The 24,872-nt window shown below is 39.3% G+C and overlaps 1 protein-coding gene across 3 annotated transcripts in view; it reads left to right on the forward strand.

The window, feature by feature from the left end:
• LOC145672967 (scm-like with four MBT domains protein 1) overlaps window positions 1-24,872 on the forward strand; it is an 82,071-nt gene that overhangs the window by 28,303 nt on the left and 28,896 nt on the right. For all 3 annotated transcript variants that reach the window (XM_081742233.1, XM_081742234.1, XM_081742235.1), the window contains exons 6-10: window positions 233-322; window positions 9,660-9,783; window positions 15,355-15,482; window positions 18,015-18,228; window positions 20,934-21,207. In XM_081742233.1, the coding sequence (XP_081598359.1) occupies window positions 233-322; window positions 9,660-9,783; window positions 15,355-15,482; window positions 18,015-18,228; window positions 20,934-21,207 (830 nt within the window). The remainder of the gene's footprint in view (window positions 1-232; window positions 323-9,659; window positions 9,784-15,354; window positions 15,483-18,014; window positions 18,229-20,933; window positions 21,208-24,872) is intronic.

Consider the following 24,872-nt stretch of genomic DNA (forward strand, 5'->3'; position numbering starts at 1 on the left):
AGTGTGTAGTAGACGCCATCATGGCTTTCCTTGTAATACCTTTCAACTTTTTATTCTACTAATTCCTTCATTATCATTCCATTGCGTTTTTCTTTAGTCTTTTTTTCTTTTTCAATCCTACAGGGCACTCAGTGATAACCAAAGAAAATTCATTTGATTTAAAATTGTGTGTAAAGTGCTAATTAATTCATAAGAACCAAATAAATAGTTACGAATTTATTTATCTTTATAGGAGGGTATGACTGCAGTCGATAGAATTAAACAAGGAATGAAAGTTGAAGTTCAGGATAAGAAGAATCCTTTCCATCTGTGGGTAGCTACTGTAAGTAACTTCTATACGTACTTTACGTATGCCATTAATAGCATTATGGTCCCGTATAGGTTAGCTAGATTCCTAAAATAAGAAAAGAGGACACTTTGCCCCTTCACTACTAAAATGTTTCGCAATTCCTTCTATTTAAGCTCATTTACAATATCCTATTGCATTATATTTGAAACTTTTATATATATATATATATATATATATATATATATATAATATGAGAAAGTAATGTAAAAAGAAATTTGTGCATACTTGTGATTAACGAAGAGAAAGCATATGTACTGGTACTTGTCACTTTAAACTGCTTCAACTGTTGTTACTTAAAAATTTGTTATACATTGTAGGGTACAAAGATGTTTCAGATTGCAAGCTCTTCTTTAATTATATTAACATTGAGTCTATTTCTAGTATCCGTTCACAAGAACTTAATTTTGGAAATTATCTTGGACATTCGGTATAGTCCAGGAAATCTAGAGCAATTTTACCCTCAACCTGGGCAAAATTGCAACACAAGCTTTTTAAACAGTTTTCGATTCAGGAATTACTACTGAATAACATATTCAAAATCCGACAAAATCGGACCACGGGAACACTCCCAAAAACTGTTTCAAAATGGCCGACCATGTTTTTTTGAAAAAATCGTAGACCTTTACGTTGGCGGCTCTAGTAGCCCTCTTAATTGACACAAAGACATGAATGATACCTCGTTGGAACGCTTATAGACCACAAATTCCGACGAAGTGACTTTTGTACCCATCATGCCCAACCCGTAGAAGAAAAAGAAGAAGAAAATCGATTTTTTGTTTTTTAATTGATATTTCTTGGACTCTGGCAACACTGTACGTCCTCATACGCCGGCAGAAAAAATCCGACGCGTAGACCAGACATTGGTAACAACAATATAAAAAAAGGAAGGACGTAGGTTCAACAGTAATGGAGATAAAAATTTGGAACCGCGGACAAAGAAGGGTCACTCTGTATATTTTTTACTGTGGTCTAACTTCTGTTCCTTAGATCTAGATCCTCCCTAATTGTCACAGAGACATGAAGCATACCGCGTTGGAAAGCTTATGGAACCCCCTTGCCAGTGACGTATCGTTTGTGCCCCCTGTTCTCAACCTGTAGAAAAAGAAGAAGAATAAACCTTGAAAAAATTGGGAAAATCTACACTTTTACCTTTCTTGGGCTCTGGCAACCCTGATAATCGTTGGGTATAGGGGCACAAACGATACGTCGTTGGAAATGGGGTTCCATAAGCTTTTCTACATATCATAGTCTTGCATGAACCTAGGCACTGAAGAACCATGGGTGATTCCCTTACACGTTTGTGTATCATCTGCAGAAGCCTAGATCCTGACGATAACCTCATCACACTTCAAGAAAAGGGAGCTGAAGGAGTGAACAATGCCAGTAAGGCTCGCGGTAGTAACATTCTCGCCGCTACAAGTATGGTAGTTCATGTCTATTGTCGCAAACGTTACATTGATAAAAAAGATATTGCGATTGCCCTAAAAAGAAAAACGTCATCGCCAATTCAAAAACGAGTTACTCGCTCGTCGGATGGGTCCTTCAACAGCAACAGTGACTGCCTGTTTTGCGGAACGCCTGTCTTATTTGATGACCGTCACGTGTTGAAATCAGAAAATGTGCGAGTGAAAACACAAGCATTGCCACACAGCATTTTAAAGTGTTGCAATGAACGAAACGATACCGAGTCATAAACTGTCCGAGGTAGAATTGAGTCCTTCTCATCTGATTTTCATGTAGGAGATTGTCTATCACAGATCATGTAGTATCAACTTTCGAACAGGTAAATCAATTCCTCAACAATACTGCACCGACAATCAGTCAGCGTCAAAAAAATTCCGGGCTGGCCGACCTACAAATGATGAGAGAATCCGAGCATTTCAGCGCATCTGTAATTATTTGGAAGAGCACGATGATGAACAACTAACTGTGGGAGAACTTGTTACAAAAATGGGCACATTTCTTGTAGGGACTGATCACATTGCATATGACAGACGGCACATGAAGCGTCAACTAATGGAGTACTTCGGTGAAAAAATTATAATTTCTAGTTACAGTGGAAAAAACGACTTCATTACACTTCGAGAAACTGCCAATCACATTCTACGGGGATATCGTGATTTACCACGAGAGTATAATGAAGAAAAGGAAAAAATAGAATAATAGAAACCGTAGCTCGACTGATCAAAAGCAACATAAAATCCAAACTAGAAACTGGAAGTGATACATATCCTTCACCCAGCGACTTGACCATTCAGGAATTTCTTCAGTAGATTCCACCTAGCCTTAAACTATTCTATGCCATACTTTTTGCCTGAAAGGACAATGAAACCAAAATAGTATCGATTGGCCAGTGTTTGATGCAAGCAGCCAGACAAAGATATATGTTAGCTGCTCTGCAGTTAGGTGTTGCTGTGCAGCTGCACCACCACTATCGATCGAAACACCTGATTGACACGCTGCATCACCTGGGATTTTGCTCTTCATATGCGGAAGTGCAGCGGTTTGAACGCTGCGCTGCAAGTACATTTGGTAATCGTGTGGTCGAAATGCCAGCAGACCAGACTCTCCTTATTGCAGCGGATAATGTGGACCATAATCTCCAAACGCTGAGTGGTTTAGGCACATTCCATGGTATGGAAATGTTAGCGGCCATTACTCCATCCACTACTACCAGTCTAACCATTCTTCGGAAGCCTGTCTCTGATGCTGATGTGAAGTCCCTTGGCAGTGTTCCCATTCACGCATACACTGAAGCCAGGGCTATTCTTGAAAAGATCAACTGTGAACTGGTAACAGCACCATCACCGAACGAAAGCTCCCTGGATATTTTGTGGAAACTTTCCTGGCACTTTCCGTCACGCACACCAAACTGGTCAGGAATGATGCAGGCCATTCACGCAGATCTATCTCTTCATCATTCAGGGAAATCCACTGTTCTCTGCTTACCGATTATTGACCTCCATCCATCTGATATGCCATGAATCTATTCCACTTCAGTGTACCTGAATAATCTTGCGAGAAAATATAAAGTCACACCAATCATCACCTTAGACCAACCACTGTTTTGGAAAGCTTCACGTACCCTGCATGACAGAGCACATAACACCAGTATTAAGGACACGGTTCTCCTGTTGGGCTCATTTCATACTCTGATGAACCTTCTAGGAGCAATAGGTTCCCTGATGGATGGTTCAGGCTTACGTGAAATCTTGCATGAGGTTTTATGGATAAAATTCGGTTGTACATATGTTAAGTGGGAAGTCCGTAGCAAGAGCCTTCCGTGCGCACATGATGGTTGACCTCGCATTAAGTGCATTGCTTGTGGAGAATGTTTTTCTGGAGACCGATAACGGAACACACAGAACTATCAACGATGCTTACTATCTCTACCAGAGTCTGATGTCGGGTGAGATTACTGTAACTGGAGCTAGTTCTTCACCTCTTCTTCAAGAAGCCCGAGAAAAAATAGAAGCACGAAAGTCAGAACTTATTAACACATCAAAAACAAGTCAGTTGTGGCTTGCATACCAGCGCATGTTGACTACAGCAAGGAAATTTGTGGCAGCAGACCGAACAGGAAGCTAGGAGGATCACTGATGCTATAGCAGAGTGCATTCCCATATTCGCTGCAGCAGGACACTTCAATTATTTGAAGTCGACATGCTTGTACCTGCAAACAATGTTAACGCTACCATCGGTTAATCCAACGTTCACGAAAGCTTTCAAAATGGGTTCGGAGTCATTAGAAGAAGCAACCGTTATTGGGCTGGGTTGTCCTCTGATCTAGTCATAGAGCAGGTTCTGATGAGATCGCTAAAATCCACTGGAGGTCTAACGCATGGGAGTGGAATGTCGGAGATGCAACGATCTTTGTGGGTGCTCTCAATGCCAGCATGCTCCGAGTACAATCTGGCGATGCAAACTCTTACTCACACAGCATATGTCACTAGCGAACAACATAAAGAAGCCGAAACGTCAAGAATGTCACGTGATATCAGTGACACACGTCGCATTCTTGCAGGACTGCAGCCCATTTCACCATTTGACGGAGACAAATCGTTGAGAAACATTGCCACTGGCGTAACAGCAGATTCCTCGATCAACGTCCATAATTTATTTTCAGTTGGAGAAGAGCTTGCGAAGAAACTATCTGGCAAAGACCTGTTCACTGTGAAGTGGAAACGTGCAGATAAAGTCAAAACTCTAGCATCCCCGAGTAGTGTCAAAATCAGCAGCGGTATCTCCGTCGATTCGAATCTTTTGTTTCAAAGACTGTTAGTTGCCGCTAATGCAGGCAGCACATCTTTAGAGGAGACCTTAGTGCATGAATTATGTGCCTACCCACCAGCTTTACTTGAGTCACCCAGCATGATGACTGCCCATGCAGACTAAGGCAGACAAAGCCACACTGGCCCATGCGATACTAGAGTTCAGCAAGCAGCAGACCGCACAGTTTGAGGAAACGGAGCCAGATAATATTCTGTATGTCTTAGACGGAGGATCTCTGTTACATAGACTACCATGGTGTAAAGGCAGTTCGTACGACAATATCGCTGCATCATTTGCTGAGTATACAGTTCGTAAATATGGCACATCAACCATCGTGTTTGATGGGTATGGAATTTGCTCACCATTGTTCATTGCAACTGTGCTACCGGGTGTGCAAGAACGTATTGTACTTGCACAAAGCATGCCCTCCCATGTACTATTGCTAGTGGTGTGTGCAAAGAAACTGAATGTTTTAACTGTTTAAATGAATATGGTGAGGCCAGTGTTAGTGTAGGCGATGACGATGACGATGACGATGTAGATGTGTAATTTGCCTCCCAAAGTATTTTGTCTTCCCATTCTTTTGCCTTAGAATATCCTGGCTTTATATATAGGTGCTATGTTTCTATAAAACGAATTGTCTTGTACACTTTCTTATGGTATGACCTTCTATTTGCTATTGCTTGTGGCGTATGCCAAGAAACTGAATGTTTTAACTGTTTAAATTAATATGGTGAGGAGTGTTAGCGTAGGCAATGACGATGTAGATGTGTAATTTGCCTCCTAAAGTCTTTCGTTATTCCCATTCTTTTGCTTAAGAATATTTTTGTTTTATATATAGTACTTATATTAAAGCGACCTTTGATTTAAAGAAAGAAACAAGATTTTTTTCGTGCGTAGACCGATTATCACGGTTGCCAGAGCCCAAGAAAAGTAAAAGTGTAGATTTTCCAAATTTTTAAAGATTTCTTCTTCTTCTTTTTCTACAGGTTGGGCACAAGGGGCACAAACTATACGTCGTTGGCAAGGTGGTTCCATAAGCTTTCCAACGCGGTATGTTTCATGTGTCTGTGTCAATTAGAGAGGATGCTAGATCTAAGAAACAGAAGTTAGACTACAGTAAAAAAATATACAGTGACCCTCCTTGGTCAGCGGTTCCGAATTTTTATCTCCCTTACTGTTGAACCTACGTTCTTCATTTTTTTATATTATTGTTACTGATGTCTGCTCTACGCGTCGGAATTTTTCTGTCGGCTTATGAGGACGTACAGTGTTGCCAGAGTCCAAGAAATATCAATTAAAAAACAAAAATCGACTTTCTTCTTCTTCTTCTTCTACGGGTTGGGCATGATGGGTACAAAAGTCATTTCGTTGCAATTTGTGGTTTATGAGCGTTCCAACGAGGTATAGTTCATGTCTCTGTGTCAATTAGGAGGGCTACTAGAGCCGTCAACGTAAAGGTCTACGATTTTTCCCAAAACTATGGTCCGCCATTTTGAAAACCGTTTTTGGGGGTGTTCCCGTGGTCCGATTTTGTCGGATTTTGGATATTTTCATCAGGTGAGGTACCTAAACAAAATACAGGTGTAAAACTAAAGGTTGCAATTTTGCCCAGGTCAAACCGTATTTTGACTCGACTAGTATTGCAGTTGGATATCAGAAAAAGTAATAGGCTATTGTTTTACTAGTTTTTGAAGTTTTTAGAACATTATTCGTTAAAAGTGAGTCTGTTGTAACTTGTTTTCGTTTCTTAGATGGAACTTATCCGTGGCTAAGCGGTTAGCGTGCGCGTCTTTGGCATGGGAGACCCGGGTTCGATTCCCGGCGGGAGCTCATGTGGTTTGGATTCTACGTTAATCAATAGGTCCACGTCTCATATTAGCCTCGCTGCTGAACGGGATGTTAAACTCAAAATCAACTCAACTCGTTTCTTAGATGACACTGTTTCCTTAATATTCTGCATAGAGTTAATGCATACGCTCAATTTTTAACGATTATTATTTTTAAGCCATAAAAGGAGGGCGAAACCCGTTCGGCTTTACTTACAACCGACGATGTCAATTTTGTTGTTTCAAAACTGAACATCTGATCCGCATACTGGTAAATCCGCATACTGGTAAATGAGTTTAAGTTAATTTCATTTAATTTTTTGTAGAGTCTACCCAGAAGCAAACCAATTACACAGTAAGCTTTATAGTAACATAAGCATATAGGGTTTATCCGGTAAGTAGTAAGACTGATTTTTTCCAAAAAAATATATTCACAATTTTGACACATCGACCTATTGGTTTTCAAAATATTTGTCCCTTCTGCAACAACATAGTTTCCATCAACTCTGCTGATCACTGAAGGTTCCCTGGAACGCAGAGACTGGAATGCTCTTCAGCTCCCTTGTTACGACTTCTCGAATGGCCTGGACCGAGCCGTGGTGGCGTCCTTTCATGACTTTTTCAGTCGGGGGAAGAGAAAGAAGTCTGTAGGAGTGACATCTGGGTTGTAGGGTGGCTGGGGAAGCTGTGTGATGCCATGTTTGGGTCAGGAAACCATGACAACAAAGGCGATGTGGTTCGGCGCATTGTCGTGATGAAGATTCCATGATCCAGCGTTCGCTGGACGGGCGCGGGCAACTCGTTTTCGGAGATTTCAAGTACTTCCACGTAGAATGCAGCATTCACAGTCTGACTAGACAGTACGAACTCTCTGTGAACCACAACTTTTCAGTCCAAAAAGATAATCAACATCAATTTCATATTCGGCTTGCTAATGCGTTTTTTTGGGGCGAGGGTGTGCCATTCAGAGCTTTGGCCCTTTGTTGCGGGGTCGTACTCAAAAAGCCACGACTCGTCTTCGGTGGTAACATTGTCAAGAAAATTTGGATCGTCATGAACACAATCACGAAGTTCTTGACAAATCACAAGATGTCTTTATTTTTGTTCATCGGTTAACACCTTCGGCACCAATTTTTCACAAACTTTTCTCATTCCGAAGTTTTCAGTCACAATTTCGTGCACAATAGTTTTTGGTAAGTTTAATTGTTCTGATATCACCCGCACACTCAATCTGCGATCAGAGTTCGAATGAGTTTGCACTTTCACTAAGTTTTGCCGTTGAAGGGCGTCCTGACTGTTCCTCATCTTCAACTTTCTCTCTTCTCTCCCGAAACAAATTGTACCACTCAAAAACACTTGATCGACCCATGGCATCACTCCCATAAGCAGTCTTGATCATGTCATGGGTCTCATTCGCAATTTTCCCCAGTTTGAATGACCCATGGCATCACTCCCATAAGCAGTCTTCATCATCTCATGAGCGTCACTCGCAGTTTTACCCAGTTTGACGCAAAACTTCACCGCGTAACGGCGCTCTAACAAACCATTCATTGTAAAGATGACAAGGCATCTTGAAAGCGGTTCACCTTAAACTCGATCCACTCCGTCAAGGCTTGGAAACGACTGGCAACTGGTGCGCTGGTAGCTAAGACCCACCACCATTCAACCAGCGCAGTGACATCCTCCTCCTTCCCCACGTTTTGGCGGGAAAAAGTCAGTCCTACTACCTCCCGGACAAGAGTGTATGCAAGAATCATTAGGTATAACAACACCATACAGGAAATATTCGATTAAAGAGCGCATGGGTGCGAAAGACAATGCACATAAACTCAGAGGACAACAAATTATGACAAGAGTTGGAGGCGCAGTGGCTCACGTCTGCTGCGAGGGGTCCCCACATTTCATTGTCGAGATACAGAGCATTACGGAACCGTTAAAAGATGGGCAATAGAAAGTAGCTCACTCTTACAGTTTTTTGCGTCACTCTTACAGTTTCCGAAATATCGGCCAAAAAGTAGTTCGGATTTCGGGAGTTTTAAGAAGCCATGTCTCGGAAACCGTAAGTCAGAGATCATATTGGTGTTGATCAGTACCTAAGAGGATAGTGAACATTTTGTTATTAGCTAGTAACCGGTGGCCACTGGCCAACTGGATACCATTCCCCAGATATTGGCCAAAAAAGTTCGAATTTCGGGAGATTTTAGGGGCCATATCTCGGGAACCGTAATTCATAGAGAGATATTTTGCGAATTTTTCAATTTTGAGCATGTCTTCATAAAACATATTGTAGAACGCTTTAACAGTACTTTAAAAGAAAACATGTAGAAAAAATTGAATACTCAAGGAAATTATAAATGGATAGATATATTACAAGAGTTGTTTGATGAGTATAATAATAAAGTACATAGAACAATTAGTATAAAGACTGTAGAAGTTAATAAGAAAAAATAATTCTTTTTAAGGTTGGTGTAAAGGGACAAGTTTTGCCGATAGATGTCACTACAGTCTTCGTATCCCTCTCATGTATTTTTTACCTTTCACAAAAAATCACGATTTCTCTTATAAATTTCAACTTACAGACTTCAAACTTTGAGAGAAGGAACTACCTAACCTATCGAAGGCAACAATCCGTGCCGATTTTTTATTTGTATTTTTCTTCATTGTTGAAATAGCTTGATTGTTGAAATGGATATCCTAACCTTTAACAAGGGAACTGTTTCAACAATGAAGAAAATTATAAATAAAAAATTGGCACGGATTGTTGCCTTCGATAGGTTATGAAGTTTCTCCTCTAGAAATTTGAAGTCTCTAGGTTGAAATTTGTAAGAGAAATTGTAAATTTTCGTGAAAGGTAAAAAATACACGAGAGAGATATAAAGACCGTAGTGATATCTATCGGCAAAACTTGTCCCTTTACACCAACCTTAAGTTCGTTCTGGCAATGCTCTTGGAGCATTCTCAACTAGTTGTTTATTGGATTATTTACTACAAGGAATAAAAATTCATATTTTATACATATTGGATTATATGCAAAATTTTATATCCGTATCTGTAGATGTGTGTCATTTCAATTTCTGTTCTATAAATAATTGTAACACTATATCCTGATAATTGCATTGTTAAATGGGAGACAAGGCATGATTTGCCGTAACTTCGCCATGTAAAATAAGACTAAAATAAATTATAACATTTAAATCTTTTCATTACAGATCCTAGAAAACGTAGGTGGTCGCTTATTATTAAGGTATGATACTCCACATTCTTCCTCGCCTGACTTCTGGCTGTTCTATAGTTCATCTCGTTTGTTTAGAATTGGATGGGGAGCTGAACAGGGTAAGATCACTATTTTTGAGTTTTGTAATACAGTGAAACCTCTAAATAGCGGACACCCATGGGACATGATTATTTGTCAGTAAAAGAAAAGTGCCCGGTACAAAGAGGTTACACAGATCTAGATTACTCACAAATCATGTGATATTGTTTGCAGTATACAGTAAATACATTAATTACAATTGTAAATATAATATAATATCGAAATTTTGTACTTAGTGTTCGAATTACTAGGAGAATGATAGGGAAATGATCCTCTGTAAAGAAACAAAAGTTTTGATGGTGGATGTGTTTATATGGGCATACAGTAGAAAATATGCTTATGTGAATTTTTTTTCAAGTTCGTCATATCTGCGTACTGGTCTGTATTCGTCTGTAATTCGCACACTATGTTGAAAGTGAAAGTAACCCAATAAAAATTTGCGAAATTGTCATGTTACTAAATACTGAAAATATAGACAGAGCTAACCAATCATGAGAGTTTATGAATTTCTTGGGGAAAAGTTCGCAGTATTGTCTGCCATGTACTTCTGCAGACATTACAAATTTAAAAAAGAAAAAAAAAATGTATATCTTGAGTCCGTCATGCATGAGGGATGATCGCTTGGTGATCTCACTATCCAAGGAAGTGCGGAACAATGAATGGAATGGGTAAGGGAGAGAGTGCCTTAGAACCTATATGTTAGGTCCCATCTCCGTTTTTTATACCTTCCCGACCTAGTCCCCCCACCAATAGTCGTAACTGGGACCGCTACTTCGACACTAGTTTGTAATTGGAACTTGCTTTGTAGTTACGATTTAGTTGAAATCAATTAACGATTTATTTTCAAATTGCGGTAAGTATTTTCTGTGCTTAAATATATACAAGCTGAGAAAATTTTTTATCTGCTATGAACAGGCTACTAAAATGATTGGGCTAAAAGACTGCTGTCCGTGTGCGTATCTGAGAGTGTCCTTAAAAGGGAGAGTCCTCTCCCATAATGTAATATAAATAAAATAGAGTTCGTTTGTGTGTTTGTCTGTCTGTCTATGTGCGGCCTGGGGACCAGGCAAGTGGACCGAGAGTTACCAAATTTTGGTCAGGGGTACCTTGGTCCAAGCTCCAGATCAAGACGAAGCGTTTTTATTATTATTTTTTTAATTTCAAACCAGGGGGACATTTACCCGGGCCGGCCTCAGGTCTGGACTGAGAGTTACCAAATTTTGGCCACGGGTATCTTAGTCCAGGTCTCAGGCCAAGACGGAGCTTTATATATATATATATACCAGGGAAGCAAGAAAGTTCGTGCGCTTTTGAACCACTCCCCCTTCCATTTGGCTGCTGCGGCGACATCTGTCCCCGTAGCATGAAAGTTTTGACTGTTTGGGAAAGCTTATTCATTGACGCATCAGCCACGGTGAATATAACAACGCATTTGTCAGTGTAGTGTGTAAAAATCGCTCGTGATCATGTCAGTGTCAAATGAAGTTTTTAGAGCTTGTTTGCTTTACGAGTTTAAATTGGGGACAAATGGTGCAGAAGCAGCTAGAAAAATATGTGTTGCGCTCGGAGAGGGTGTAATAAGTAAATGTATAGCACAAAAATGGTTCCAGACCTTTTCAACTGGTGACGAGACCTTTCAAGATAAGCCTCGCTCTGGGAGGCCTAAATCAGTGGATATGGACCACCTGAAGGCCTCTATTGAAGATTATTCCAGTCAAACATGCGAGGAACTTGCTCACCGATTCGAGGTAAGCAGGAAAATTATTCGGGTAAGTCTGCATCAGTTGGGGAAGACCTGAAAACGAGCTGACCGCTATGAGCCAAGTTCTAAGACTGAATATCTGTTCATCTTTGTTGACGAGACACAAAATCTGTCCAATTTTGGACCGTATAATAACTTGTGACGAAAAGTGGGTCATGTATGACAATAAAAAACGGTCATACCATTGGCTATCACCGAATGATCCGAAGCCTTTGACTGCAAAACCGAACATCCATCAACACAAGGTTTTTCTCTGTTTTTGCTGGACTACAAACGGTATCGTGCACTACGAATTCTTGGAAACGTGGTAAGACAATTACCAAAGATGTGTACTCATCACAACTGAGAACGGTAGCCACCAAACTGACCCAGAAACAGCCAGCACTAGTAAACAAAAGAGGTGTGCTCTATAACCAGGACAACGCGCGCCCTCACACCGCAAAACAGGCGCTGGAAGTAATCTCAGAACTTGGTTGGGAGCTTGTATCTCATCCTCCCTACTCCCCAGATGTCGCCTCTTCGGATTGCCATTTATTCTTGGCCATAGACAACTTTATGCGTGGCAGGCAGTTCAAGACTGAACAAGACGTCAAAAATGCAGTTGCTGAGTTTTCCGAGTCTCGGGAACAAATATTCTACAAAACTGGCATTTACAAGCTTGTTGAGCGCTGGGAGAAGGTTGTAGAACCAAATGGAGGCTATTTTGCCGAATAAACAAACCGTTAAAACCCTGTAATTGACATTTTTCTTCCATGGTATAAAAGCGCACGAACTTTCTTGCTTCCCTGGTATATATATATATATATATATATATATATATATATATATATATATATATATATATATATATATATATATATATATATATATAATTCGAACCAGGGGGACGTTTACCGGGACATGTAAAAGTACTAGAAAATGATCGATATTAGTGTCGAATTCATAGTTTTCGCGGTCGCTGAGATCAATGGTGAAACTTTGATCGCATTCACCCCATTCGGCTGCGGGCCTGGGGTCACCGAAGAGGGGGGGGGGGAATCCGAGACATGTAAAAGTAATCCAAAATGACCAATATTAGTGTCAAATCCATAGTTTTCGCGGTCGCTGAGATCAATGGTGACACTTCCAGTAACGGTGACTTGCAAATTCAGCTACCATTGAATGCGGGCATGGGGGCAGCGGGGGGGATGATACCGAGGCATAAAAAAATAGCCCAAAATGATCGATATTAGTGTCAGATCCATAGTTTTCTCGGTCGCTGAAATGAATGGTGGTACTCTCACAGGCATTGGCTTCCAAATACAGTCCCCATGCAAAGAATTGGTATTTTCAGCTAGTAATACATATATTTATGCCGGGACAAAAAAAGTCTGTATTACGGAGGTGTCCGTTAAGGGAAATTTTGCTATATATATATATATATATATGCCATACTTTGAACATGCTTAGCTTTCCATTAATTGTCTCTTCTCTTCATTGATTTATTTCGAGTTGTAATCAACAAACACTCACACTAAGAAGATTACATATGAGCAGAAAAGGTGTTGTAGATGAAAAGTTTCAAGTGCGTTTTCACCTTTTTCCACCAGTTTTGCTTAGTCGTCAAAATACTTAATATTCTGAATATTATACATCCATTGTTAATGTAGCATGTTAACGGTAGGACTTTTATTTTAGCCTTCCAAACTTCGCTATTTGTAAGTATGAGAATCCATATAGGAATGTCTGTGTCCTCAGGTGTCAGCAGAAACTGTGAGAAATGACGACAAAATGCTATGGGCTCAGCTCCCCGAAAATAGGTTCCTTCTTCTCAGTCTATATCATGCTATTAAAAACAGGAAGTGGTTGAAAATCTGCCAGTTTGATTTCAATATAGACCCACAATACATCATGCGGGATAGTGGAAATTGTTTTCTTGACATGAATTCAGTGTCCCATTATTGAAACTAGTTGTTGAAGGCTACACTTCCGATTTTAATATTCGAAAGAGACAAAATTGGAGGAAAAGTTTCTCTGTTAGCGCGAATTATTTCTCTGATATTGATTACAGTTCAAGAGTATGTTCCGTCTTCGCTTTATTCCTTTATTGAAGCCTAAAGTGGGATAATTCTATCACTTCTGATTTCAGTTTTGGTTCCCTATAATTTGGAAGTCTGGGATCACGGTGGCTCAGTAGTAGAGCGCTTACCTTTGGTGCGTGGGTTTCCTGGTTCGATCTCCGACCAAGTTTGTTGTGGACAACATCGTGTTCATGGGTTTTTTCGGGGTACTCCCCTTTCTTCGCACTTTATCATCGCACTAATTCTGCCATCATCATTAACTTGCTTTAATCATAGTCTCCTTTATCCTCAAGGCCATAATTGTGGGACGTTACACTGAAGTATTTAATTTCACTTTTTGATTTGGAAATCTGCCGCAGCTTCGCAATGTAATATTGTGCAGAATTATTAGCATATGCTGCTACTAATCGGACGTTAGTGCTAAAAGTTTGGTAACAATACTAAGTAGAGGAAAAAGAAATTAGTTTTTAGTGAATTGATTCTGTTAAGTTATATTAATTATGGAAAATAGAAGCAGAATTGAGTAGATTCAGTAGTGATATATAATGTTCAGTACGTGTGTAGCTGCTAATATGGATCATGGAGTATAATTTGCGTAATGGTATACCTAACATGATTGTAAGGAAGAAGAATATTTACTTTTAGCTGAAATTCAAAATATTGTGTTCGTAGCTACACCTAATTGAGTTCACTATTACTACAGGGTGTTTTTAAATGAATATCGGGAGTTCATTTAAATGTACACGTGTATATTCTAATACATGTACTGTACACAAATGAAATAACCTTGAAAGGCAAATTAAACCTTTATTTATTTATTTATTTATTTATTTATTTTTCTTGCAAGTGTTCAGTATAGGATACTGTTGTGGCATGGCACACATCTTATATGTAGTCAATTTCTTCCCACTTCCCACATGTCTCATGTAACACGTGAACACGATCCTTTGCGTAGTAATGGCCAGTATTGCTAGTTCTTGACTCACACACCGTGCAAGTTTCCTAGAATTCCGAACGGAACTTGATCGTACTTTTTCCACTTGCTCATCTAATACACGCGATCTTCCGAAGCTCGTGCCTTACACAGGCATCCCTTTCCTTAAATTTCTTGTACCATCTTCGAACGTTGTATCCCATGGGGATTACAGCCACATTTTCCCTGAAAAACAAGTTGCACTCCCAGTTGCCGAGTTACATCTTTCGAATTCCAAGACCTAAGGCTTTACGCTCGAGTCGTCGCCATCTTTACAGCTAGAGTCGTGCTACGGCAGATTTACGAAACGCCGCCTGCAAAGTTGGAAAGAAAAAACTGAGTTCCTCTTCCTTGTTTAATTTCTGTATTGTACATGAGAGAGAAAATGTACACAATTAAAACTCGGGTAGTTATTTAGATACACCTTGTATTTGGAAGCGTAATATCATCTTTTTACAACAGTATAGAAATAGTATGTTCTTCACTTATTTTTTTAAACGAATGGAAAAAAGTGTCACTCATCATAGTAATGGACAGGAAATGATACCATTCCGACTTAAGTTTAAAATATACTTGAATTATGTGTATAATCTTCACTCTATAATTTATGAGTTAATACACTGTCGGAACAACATTCTTTTTTTATTTTTTTCTATTTAATAAAACCTGTAATAACCGTGTACTACTAGTTTGCTACATAGCTATAACTTTGACAATTGCCATTGCTTTTTCTGTTCTTTAAAAGTAATAACATTCCACAAGCCGTACACAAAAGGTTTTTCTTTTGTTACTGAAGGTTCGAAGTGGACGTACTGTTGTCCAAGTGAGGTTGAAGGTCAACACAGAACTGAAGAATGGGAAGCTGTGATGGAAATGGCGAAAGAAGATGCACGGAAACTACCTCTTCCACCTGACTTGTTTCAGGTATACATATTTATTATTTATGCCAAGAAAAGTGAAAGTTTGTCAAAAAGATGTCAGTGAAATTTATGATTTTTGTTGCTACTCAGGTCTTGAAACAGCAGCGTCACAGTGTACGCCTCGTGAAGGAGTTTGGTTTGAATAACGCACTAAATAAGCCTGATTTTCCTATTATACTGTATGGATTGAAAACATTTTGTCGCTAATTTTAGGGATGATAACTTTCCGAAAAGTAGCCGTGGGAGAAATTTTCGTAATACCTCGCCATGGAATTTGAGCGATCTGAGGTAGGGAAGCGTTACTGCACCTACCGGAAGAGAGCAAAGTCTGGCATAGGGCAATGTTTGATTTATCAGACAGCTATATCAGTCATAGGCTCCGATAATGTAGTGTCCTCTCTTTCAATATGATGACTTATACGTACCATAGGGTCAGGGAGATGTATTTAGTACCTAACGTGTTCCTGGTACCGCAGCACGTAAACTTGAGGTAGTCGTGATTGGACAGATGTTGGGTAGATTGGGACGATCCTACGGCGATGAAAGCTTCTTTGGCTGATTCCCAAATGGGCGAGTAACTCGTATCATTGATTCCGGTAGATGGTGGTATTGCATATGTAGTACCTCAGCAGGAATTTAAACAGTCTGAGGTAGAGAGGGCTGGAAAATAGCAAGTCCCCTCGGGAATTCCTGGGGATCCGAATTTGAGCTGATTTCTGCCTGGGGTGCCAACACTGCTTATGCCGCCGGCCTCTATCAAGTATACATACTGGTTGAGGGATCCCCCTAACAAGTAAATACTCAGGTGCTCTAAGAACATGAAAATCGACTGGGTCGGACGTAAACCAGTACCTTGTGTGAAAGTTCTCTGTGTTGGATTGCATGGGCAGCTTTAAAAGAAAGAGCAGCTACCGCAAAGTCCTTGCAATCACGGATCAGCCATAAATTGAAGGGCATAAGGTACATACTCATCCCATAACGTCAGAAGCTAAGAAGTGCGGTAGGCTTCAGATCTATGTGTCTCACCAATGGGAAGAATCCGTTTCTGGATAGATTGACATGCGATGGAAAGCGAGTTATTTCCCACTCCGCAACTACCAAAACCATCACAGCTCAACCAACAGATTTGTTTGGGGGACTACTCATAGTATTGTTCATCGCGAATTGATCTTGTGTAGTCAGACAACGAATACAATCGTGTACTCACAAAATGTGCATGAATATTGAAAACCATAGAGCCATTATAATTACATGGGCGCATGGGGGGATATTCAAAATTAACAAAAAATTGGCTACTTACCAATGAATCCTCCCTTGAAAAATTTAAAGATTTTGACGTTTCGGAACTCTCAGCTGGTTCCTTCTTCACTGGCAAGGTAAAAAGGATTAAAACGGAAAGGAGGTAAAAGGAGTAAAACCAGGAATACATACCACTATATAAAAGTAATGTACAAAAAATGCAGAGAAGACTAAATACATGGAAGTGCGTCGGGACCGTAATACAGCAAATTATGGATACATTAAAATATTAAATAATACTTTTGATAAAGTGGATACTTTCAAATATCTAGGATCAGTATTAACAAACGAAAATCATATTTACGAAGAAATTAAATGTCGACTAAAACCAGGGAATTAGTGTTACTATTCGGTTCAAAATCTCTTGTTGTCGCGAATTCTGTCGACGAATTTGAAGGTTAAAATATATAAAACGATAATCAAGCCTGTTCTGCATGTTTGCGAAACATGGTCGCTTACTCTGAGAGAAGAACATTGACTGAAAGTATTTGAGAACAAGATCCTGAGACGAATATTCAGACCCAAGAGGAACGGGAATTGAGAATGGCGGAAACTTCATAACGAGGAACTACATAATTTATACGGTTTACCCAACATTGTTAGGGTCATCAAGTCTAGGAGACTCAGGTGGGCAGGTCATGTAGCCAGAATGGAAGAAAGTAGAAACGCTTTCAAAATCTTGACTGCAAGACCAATCGGAAAAAGACCATTAGGAAGACCTAGGCGCGGATGGGAGGACAATATTAAGATGGATCTCGCAGAGATAGGAATATAAAGTAGAAACTGGATCCAATTGGCTAAGGATAGAAGTCAGTGGAGAACTTTTGTGAACGCGGTATTGAACCTCTGGGTTCCGTAGGCCATAGAGTTAGTTAGTTTAAGAATGTCAGTTACAATTTCTATTATTACATTATCATGTTATTTCAGCCGTCCTGTATGAAAGGTACTTAACACTTTTCCAACAAATAGGGGTCTGTAATAAGAGGAAGTTAAAATCTACCTTAAACCATGAGGACGTATAGTAGTTCATATATACGCGTCTTCGTCAATTTATTACCAATTATCACTTAAGAAAGAAAAAGAAAAAAAGTCAAATAGAAAATATTTAAACTACTTTCCATTGAACTTATTCCGTTACGTTAGCAGGCAGAGTTTCTGATACAAATGCTTGAGATATCAGGTAGTGCTTTGATTCATATGGTTGAAATAATGGCTTATTATCTCTTTTCCATTGCAGAATACGTTGCCATCAGTCAAACATAAATTCCAGGAAGGCATGAAGTTAGAAGCTATTCATCCTCATAACAGAATCGAGATCTGCCCAGCCACAGTTGTTAAAGTTTTTGACGCATACTATTTTATGGTGCAGGTAGATAGTCACGCGACTTTAGAAAATGACAAGGCAGCGGTTTGGCTGTGTACTGCAACTCATCCTTACATATTTCCTATCGGTAAGTTATATTTATTTTGGGAGTAGTTGTACTTATTACATATCAATGTCTTGAGTTACTGCTTCTAGATGTTTCTTACACGTATCATCTACTTAGAACAGTAGACTTATTTCTTAGGCCTAACGACACTTAAACTTTATCCTATATAACCGTGTGCGTGGGTTTTCTCGGGGTTCTCCCGTTTCCTCCCACTTTCTTCATTCCACCATTTCATTCATTGCTCATCTTCACCGTCTCCCATAGCCTAACCGGCATAACCGTGGGACGTAAAACTCAAAAATTTCATTTCATTTTATCCTATATAAATAATGAGTATCAAATAATTTAACACCAATTAGCTAATACCAGACGTACACTTAAATACCATTTTGTATTCCCACATAAACTGATATAAATTATAACGTATAAAATTTAGATATAAGAACCAATATATTCCAACACATTATTCTTTTTTAATATGAATTTACACATTGCCATAAGCAGGTACTTATTATTGCAATATTCTCCAACACCTTCCTCGGGTCACTTTACCGTCTTCCTTGGGTCTCCACAAATAAAAATTCCCGTTTCACATCAACATTCGTCCCTCCTTGGACCTCATCGCCGCCGACCTTTTCACTATCTCGTTCTCCTGTGTTGAAACTACTTGGACATGCAAATAATTGTGAGCACACAGCTCTTTTTGAGTACATATCTCCCTCTTTACGTCTGAGCATACGGCATACACAATACTTCTGAACACACAGCTCCCACTATACTTCTGAGCGCACATTTCTTTTCCTTGTCTGAGCACTAAACTCCGTTTTGAGCACCTAACTTCCTTTTCTCAGAGCACAATGCTCCTATTTTATTCTGGTTACAAAGCTCCGATATCTGCACTGGTTTCCCATATTATTTTCTGTCTCTATCTGCCCAATTTAAACTTTACTTAAGCTCTTTTCTACTATTGTGCAAAAGGTTCATTTTACTATAAAAGTTCCTCTCTCTCTCTCTCTCTCTCTCTCTTCTTTCTTTCTTGCTTGCTTTCGTTCTTTCGTATGGACAAAATCCGTAAAGAAGTTTCGGTGATTTCGTGCTGCCACTTTCCTCCGAGTGTATAGCGAGAAATATATTAAGAATTGATGAGTTTTCGGGGTAAAAAAATAGCAGGGAAAATTAACACTTGCAGTATTAGTGACTTTACACTTAAAATAATTGATTGGAAAGAACTGAAAATGAATGGCAAATAACAAGAGAAGACCAATCTTGAATTAACATGAAGAAGAAGTATTATCGAACAACAACATGCTGAACAAGGCTATGTGATAAAAATAAATAAATAAATAAAAACACGAACAAGTTGAAACTGTTACTGGGTCATGTTTTAATTTTTTATCACATAGTCTTGCTCATTGTGTTGTTGAGTTGTTTGATAATATGGAAATAAGGTGTGATAGAATAGTTAAGAAGTATTATCATAGAATTTGTAGCTTTTCCTTTTCGTAACAAAATTGAAACTCAGCAAACCATAGCCCATTTCAAGTTAAAGAAGTTGGCAGTACATACTCCACAGAAATTCAGTAATTAAATTAAGAAATAGAACTCAAGATGATAAGATAATTAACTTTCATATTTTTGGATTAAGTTATAAGTAGTCGCAAATATCGAAGAGGAGAACTAGTATTAATGGTAACGATTATGCAATGCCTGAATAAATAAAACATGAGGAAGAAATTGTAATCTAAAATTAAAAAAAAAAAAAAATGGAAATTTCAAAATAGAATTGGAACACCTACAGAGGATTTGATGTTTGAAAAAAAAATGTGGTTGTTTCCTACTTTCATTAATATATAATGATAATACAACCGTCAAAAGTGTTCTGAATATAGACACCGGATTGTCCAAGCACAACAGCTAGGTTATGGTACAAGTCATGTGACCTAAGTAAAGAACACTGACTTCAAGAGTGAGAAAATTTATAGTTGTTCTGGGAATCGAACTGGGTGGCGTAGTGGTTAACGCATCGGCACGCCATACCGCACATTCTCGGATTCGAATCTCGGTCCAGTCATTAACTTTTTCACTCTTTGTATATCACTGAATATAGTATTTTGATATTAGCCTATTTTCCATTTATAACTAACGTACTGCATGCAATTATTAAGCGAACTATGAGTAATCTAGATTTACGTAACTTCTCTGTAAAAAGGAGCCTTCTCATTTAGGAAATGAAATATCTTTGAGTTTGTCTCACGATTATACGCTTTAGGCTAAGGGAGACGATGATTAAAGCAAGTGAATGATGATGGAAAAATTGGTGGAATGATAAAGTGGAAGGAAACGGGAATATTCCGAGGAAACCCACGGCCACGATGTTCTCCTCCACAAACTTGCTTGGCCGGGGATCGAACTAGACCCCCACGCACAAGAGATAAGCGCTCTAACACTGAGCCACCGTGACCCCGACTTCTCATTTAGGGACAAATAATCATGTTTCATTGGTGTCCGTTAAATTGAGAGGTTTCATGGTAATCGAAAAGGTAACCAGAATTTACATATTTCGTCGAAAAGAGAAATCAACTAATAATAAATCAAATGGTTTCTCTTTACTAAGTAGTTTCATTACATATTGGTATTACCGGAATATTATGCTATTCATTTTATCGGAAGTGATTTAGTTGTAGATAAATTTGCTCTAATAATAGTGTTCTATTGTTTGTTTGTAGGTTGGGCGCAGAATCACGAGCTACAAATCACTCATCCTCGTGGCTGGACCACAAAAAGTGAAGAATTTGACTGGCAGGAATACCTAACGGTAACTCGAGGTATTCCAGCTCCAAGGTCATGTTTTAGTAATTTCGAATCAGCCCAAGACCTCGGGTTCTCTCCTGGAATGAAGCTGGAGGCTGTGAATCCAGAAAATGAGCATCAAATATGTGCGGCTTCCATCGTTAAAGTAATCAACCACTTGCTGTGGATACATCTAGAATCTAATGACAGGTAGATACTATATTATCATCTTGTTTTCCCAGTTTCCCGGAGTTTGTCGTCCTTAGCTTCATGCTCCCGTCCTCCTCTTCTGTAAAGAAAAAAAAAGTAATAATAATAGTTAAAGATGTGGAAGAAACTTCTAGAATTAAATCCTTAAAATAAAATCAGACATTTCTTCAGTAACTGTTTTAGCCACTATAACTAACAGAGCTCAAATTCCTTTTTGTACCTGATTTGAGATTTAGATTGAGGGATATCGTTAACATTTGTTTAGGATCTAGATTTCTGGGCTTCCGGCATCTATGACCATTTAGCCCGTCACGTACGAGGGATGACGTACCTTGGCGAGCACACTGTTTGTGGAAAGGGAAGGAAGGAAGCGGCCTGGGTACCACCCGGCATTTGCCTGGTGAGAATGAGCAAAACCTCATTCAGGGTGGCTGGCCTCTCGCACTGAAGACGAAAGCGTTAGCGACAAATTAACATTTGTTCTTAAGAAGCCTTAGTGATCGACCATGCTCACATTTTGTGCCAAAAGTGCCTCATTTGATCCCTGGCATTGTTGATGCTGTACAATATTGTGTCGCAAACTTTACTATGATTCCGTTTTTCACTTTATCGTTATTCAAGTGGCCGCAGTGTCACAACGATAGAGCGTTCACCTGTGGTACATTCTTTCTTTGGTTCAATCCCACCTCGCGCCGAAGAAACTTTATGGGCTTTGTGGTGTACAAACCCGTTTGCGTGGGCTTTCTCGGGTTTTTCCGTTTCCCCCACTTCCTTCATTCCGTCATTTTCTTCATTCTTATCGTCACCATCTCCTCTAGCATACCTGCTATAACTGTAGAACGTAAAACTGAAACATTTCATTTTGCTATTGTTATTCGTCTAATTTGTTAATAGTCTTTCAGTTGCACTTATTATTGTTGCACATACAGATCTTTTTTTTTATGTGCTTTTGTTTATCAAGTTTTCGTTTAGTGACGTCAGGGTGAGTGACGTGTATTACCTTACGCCCTCTAGTGACAATACGTAAGGGCAGTTGTTGTAGCGAGATGCACACACACACAGTTACAGTTCGTGTTATGTATGAGTGCTGTGCGCTGGAAGTTGCTGCTCTGTAGGAAGCAGTCGTATGCAACTATCGTAGAATGCGGTCAACACAGATCGTGTGCTTGTCTAACACAGATCGTGAGTTTAAATAGTAAGTGAAGTGAATATAATTACGTGCTCCGGTGTGATTTTTATAGCTACTGGAAGTTAATACTGCAGGAAGTTGGGACGTGTATAATATTGGACTCCAGCCTGTGCACAGGACTGACTGACAGTGTAAAAATCACGTCGTATCTTCTAGAAGATAGGAAGATCAAGGGGAGCATTACCTGTAAGAGAAGGTTTTTTCTTTTTATCCACGACGACGAACGGAAACCACGTTTGCGGAAATTGAGGTAAGATACTCACGTACTTTATTTAGTTTTTTTTTTTCCTTTTTGTAAAATTTCCAACATACTGGTTATGGGCCCAGTGTGCTTAATAAGGCCCAGTGTGCTTACTGAAATTTTCCGAAACTGCTGTGTCTGGTTTTAAGTGCTTGAATAGTGCGACGAATAGCTTACGCATTATTTTAGGCGTGCTAGTGACATATGCATATTCTAAGTGAAGTGCAACTGTTGTGGTGTGAAGTGCAAATAGATTTATTGCATTTTATGTTTCCTAGTAGTAAAAGTCGAGACGCTTGTATTCAAATACACCTAGTAGGTTAGTTGGTCTGTGTCAGTTTTTTTTTTCTTTCTTTCTTTCTTTAAACACGAAGATGGATTTGTTAAAGAATATAAAGCCGTTATCGTGTGAGAAAGAGTGGCCCATATGGAAAAGAAAAATTAGGGACTTATTAGAATACCATGAAGGGACACTAGAAGTTATCGATGGCAAGTTGCGAAAACCGGAACCGTTAGAAGATTCCGCTTCAGAAGCTCAAAAGAAGAAATATAGAGCAGAGGCTGACGTTTACCGGAAAGCTAATAGTTATGCCAAGTCGATGATAACTAGTGCAGTAACGGATGAAGTCTACCAGAAGATAATGGACAAAGATACGGCTGAAGAAATGTGGTTAGCTTTAAAGAAGCTATTTGAGGCAAGTTCCACAGATCAGTTGTTCAAGATTTGTATGGACTTTTTCGCCTTTTCTTGGAGTGAAAGTGAAGATGTTTCCACACACATAGCTAAATTGAACAGTTTGTGGATGGAACTCAACAGTGGATTGAAGGACAAAGGACATACTGAATTACCGGATCTTTTGTTGATCTGTAAAGTGTTACACATCTTACCCAGTACTTTTGAAACTTTCAAATCAAGTTGGATGTTGCTGACCAAGGAAGTACAACGTACGTTTGACGAATTAACTACACAGTTGTGTATGTTCGAAAGAAACTTTGTACAGCGGTCACCAGTAGGCAAGTACAAGGGTGCGTCTTCAGAGCAAGAAGCATTAGTAGTGAATCAGTCGAAGCAATTACAGAAGAAGGTGAAGAAGGACGATATCTGTAATTACTGCAGACGAAGAGGGCATTGGGTTCGAACGTGCAAAAAGTGGATTGCAGATGGGAAACCGCCTAAGAATGAGAAGAAGAATCAGAAATCTAGTGAAACCAAGTTGACAATTGTCTATTCTGCGAACGAAGAATGTTCTACAGATGAAAATGGACCTTTCGTTTGGTGGATTGACAATGGTGCAACGAAGCATGTAACACACACACCCGATTTCTTCCTCAATTATCAGAAGTTTGAGAACCCGAGTAGTATTTCAGCAGCAGGTAAAGAGAAGCTGCTTGCATTAGGGAAAGGTGACGTCAAAGTGCTTTCAATAGTGAAAGGCAAGAAAGTTGACTTAATCCTTACAGATGTGTGGTACGTTCCGAATCTTACGAAAAATCTGTTCTCAGTTTTGGCCGCACAGGATAGGAATAGGAATAGTAAATTTACGTCCTCTACCACAGAGTGTTTGTTAGAAGTGGACGGAGTTGCTATCGTTCATGGCAAAAGAAAAGTACAAGGGGCATTGTTCAAAGCGCAGTTTGAACCAGTACCCTCAAGTAATTGTGAAGAAGTGAATGTTGTGATGTCTGATAAAGCTCTTTTACAATTGTACCATAGCAGATGGGGACATCAGGACAAGCAACATATCAAAGATTTAATGAAGAAAGAGCTGAATATTTCTGTGAAAGATGAAAATGTTCTCTGTGACTCTTGTGTTTACGGAAAAGCGCACAGACTACCGTTTAGTAGTAGAAAACCTTCATCTTCAGTGGGACAATTATTATCAGCAGATGTCTGTGGTCCCTTTAGTGAATCGTTTCAGAAGTACAAGTACTTAGCTATATTCAGAGACGATTATTCAAAGTACAGGTTTGGTGTTTTTCTACATCAAAAATCAGAAGTGAAAGACGCGTTGAAACAGGTGTTAGCCAGTGCCAAGGCAGAAGGACATACCATTAGAGAGTTTCTTAGCGACAACGGAGGAGAATTCGATAATGCCGAAGTACGGAAAATACTCAAGGAGTATGGCATCCATCAACGGTTCACAGCGCCTTATACACCGGAACAAAATGGGGGCAGTGAGCGTGAGAATAGAACCATTGTGGAAATGGCAAGAACATTCCTTTACTCGAACCAAG

The sequence above is a fragment of the Thermobia domestica genome, chromosome 16 (genome assembly GCF_964235325.1).
Source record: "Thermobia domestica chromosome 16, izTheDome1.hap1.1, whole genome shotgun sequence".
Classification (NCBI taxonomy): Eukaryota; Metazoa; Arthropoda; class Insecta; order Zygentoma; family Lepismatidae; genus Thermobia; species Thermobia domestica.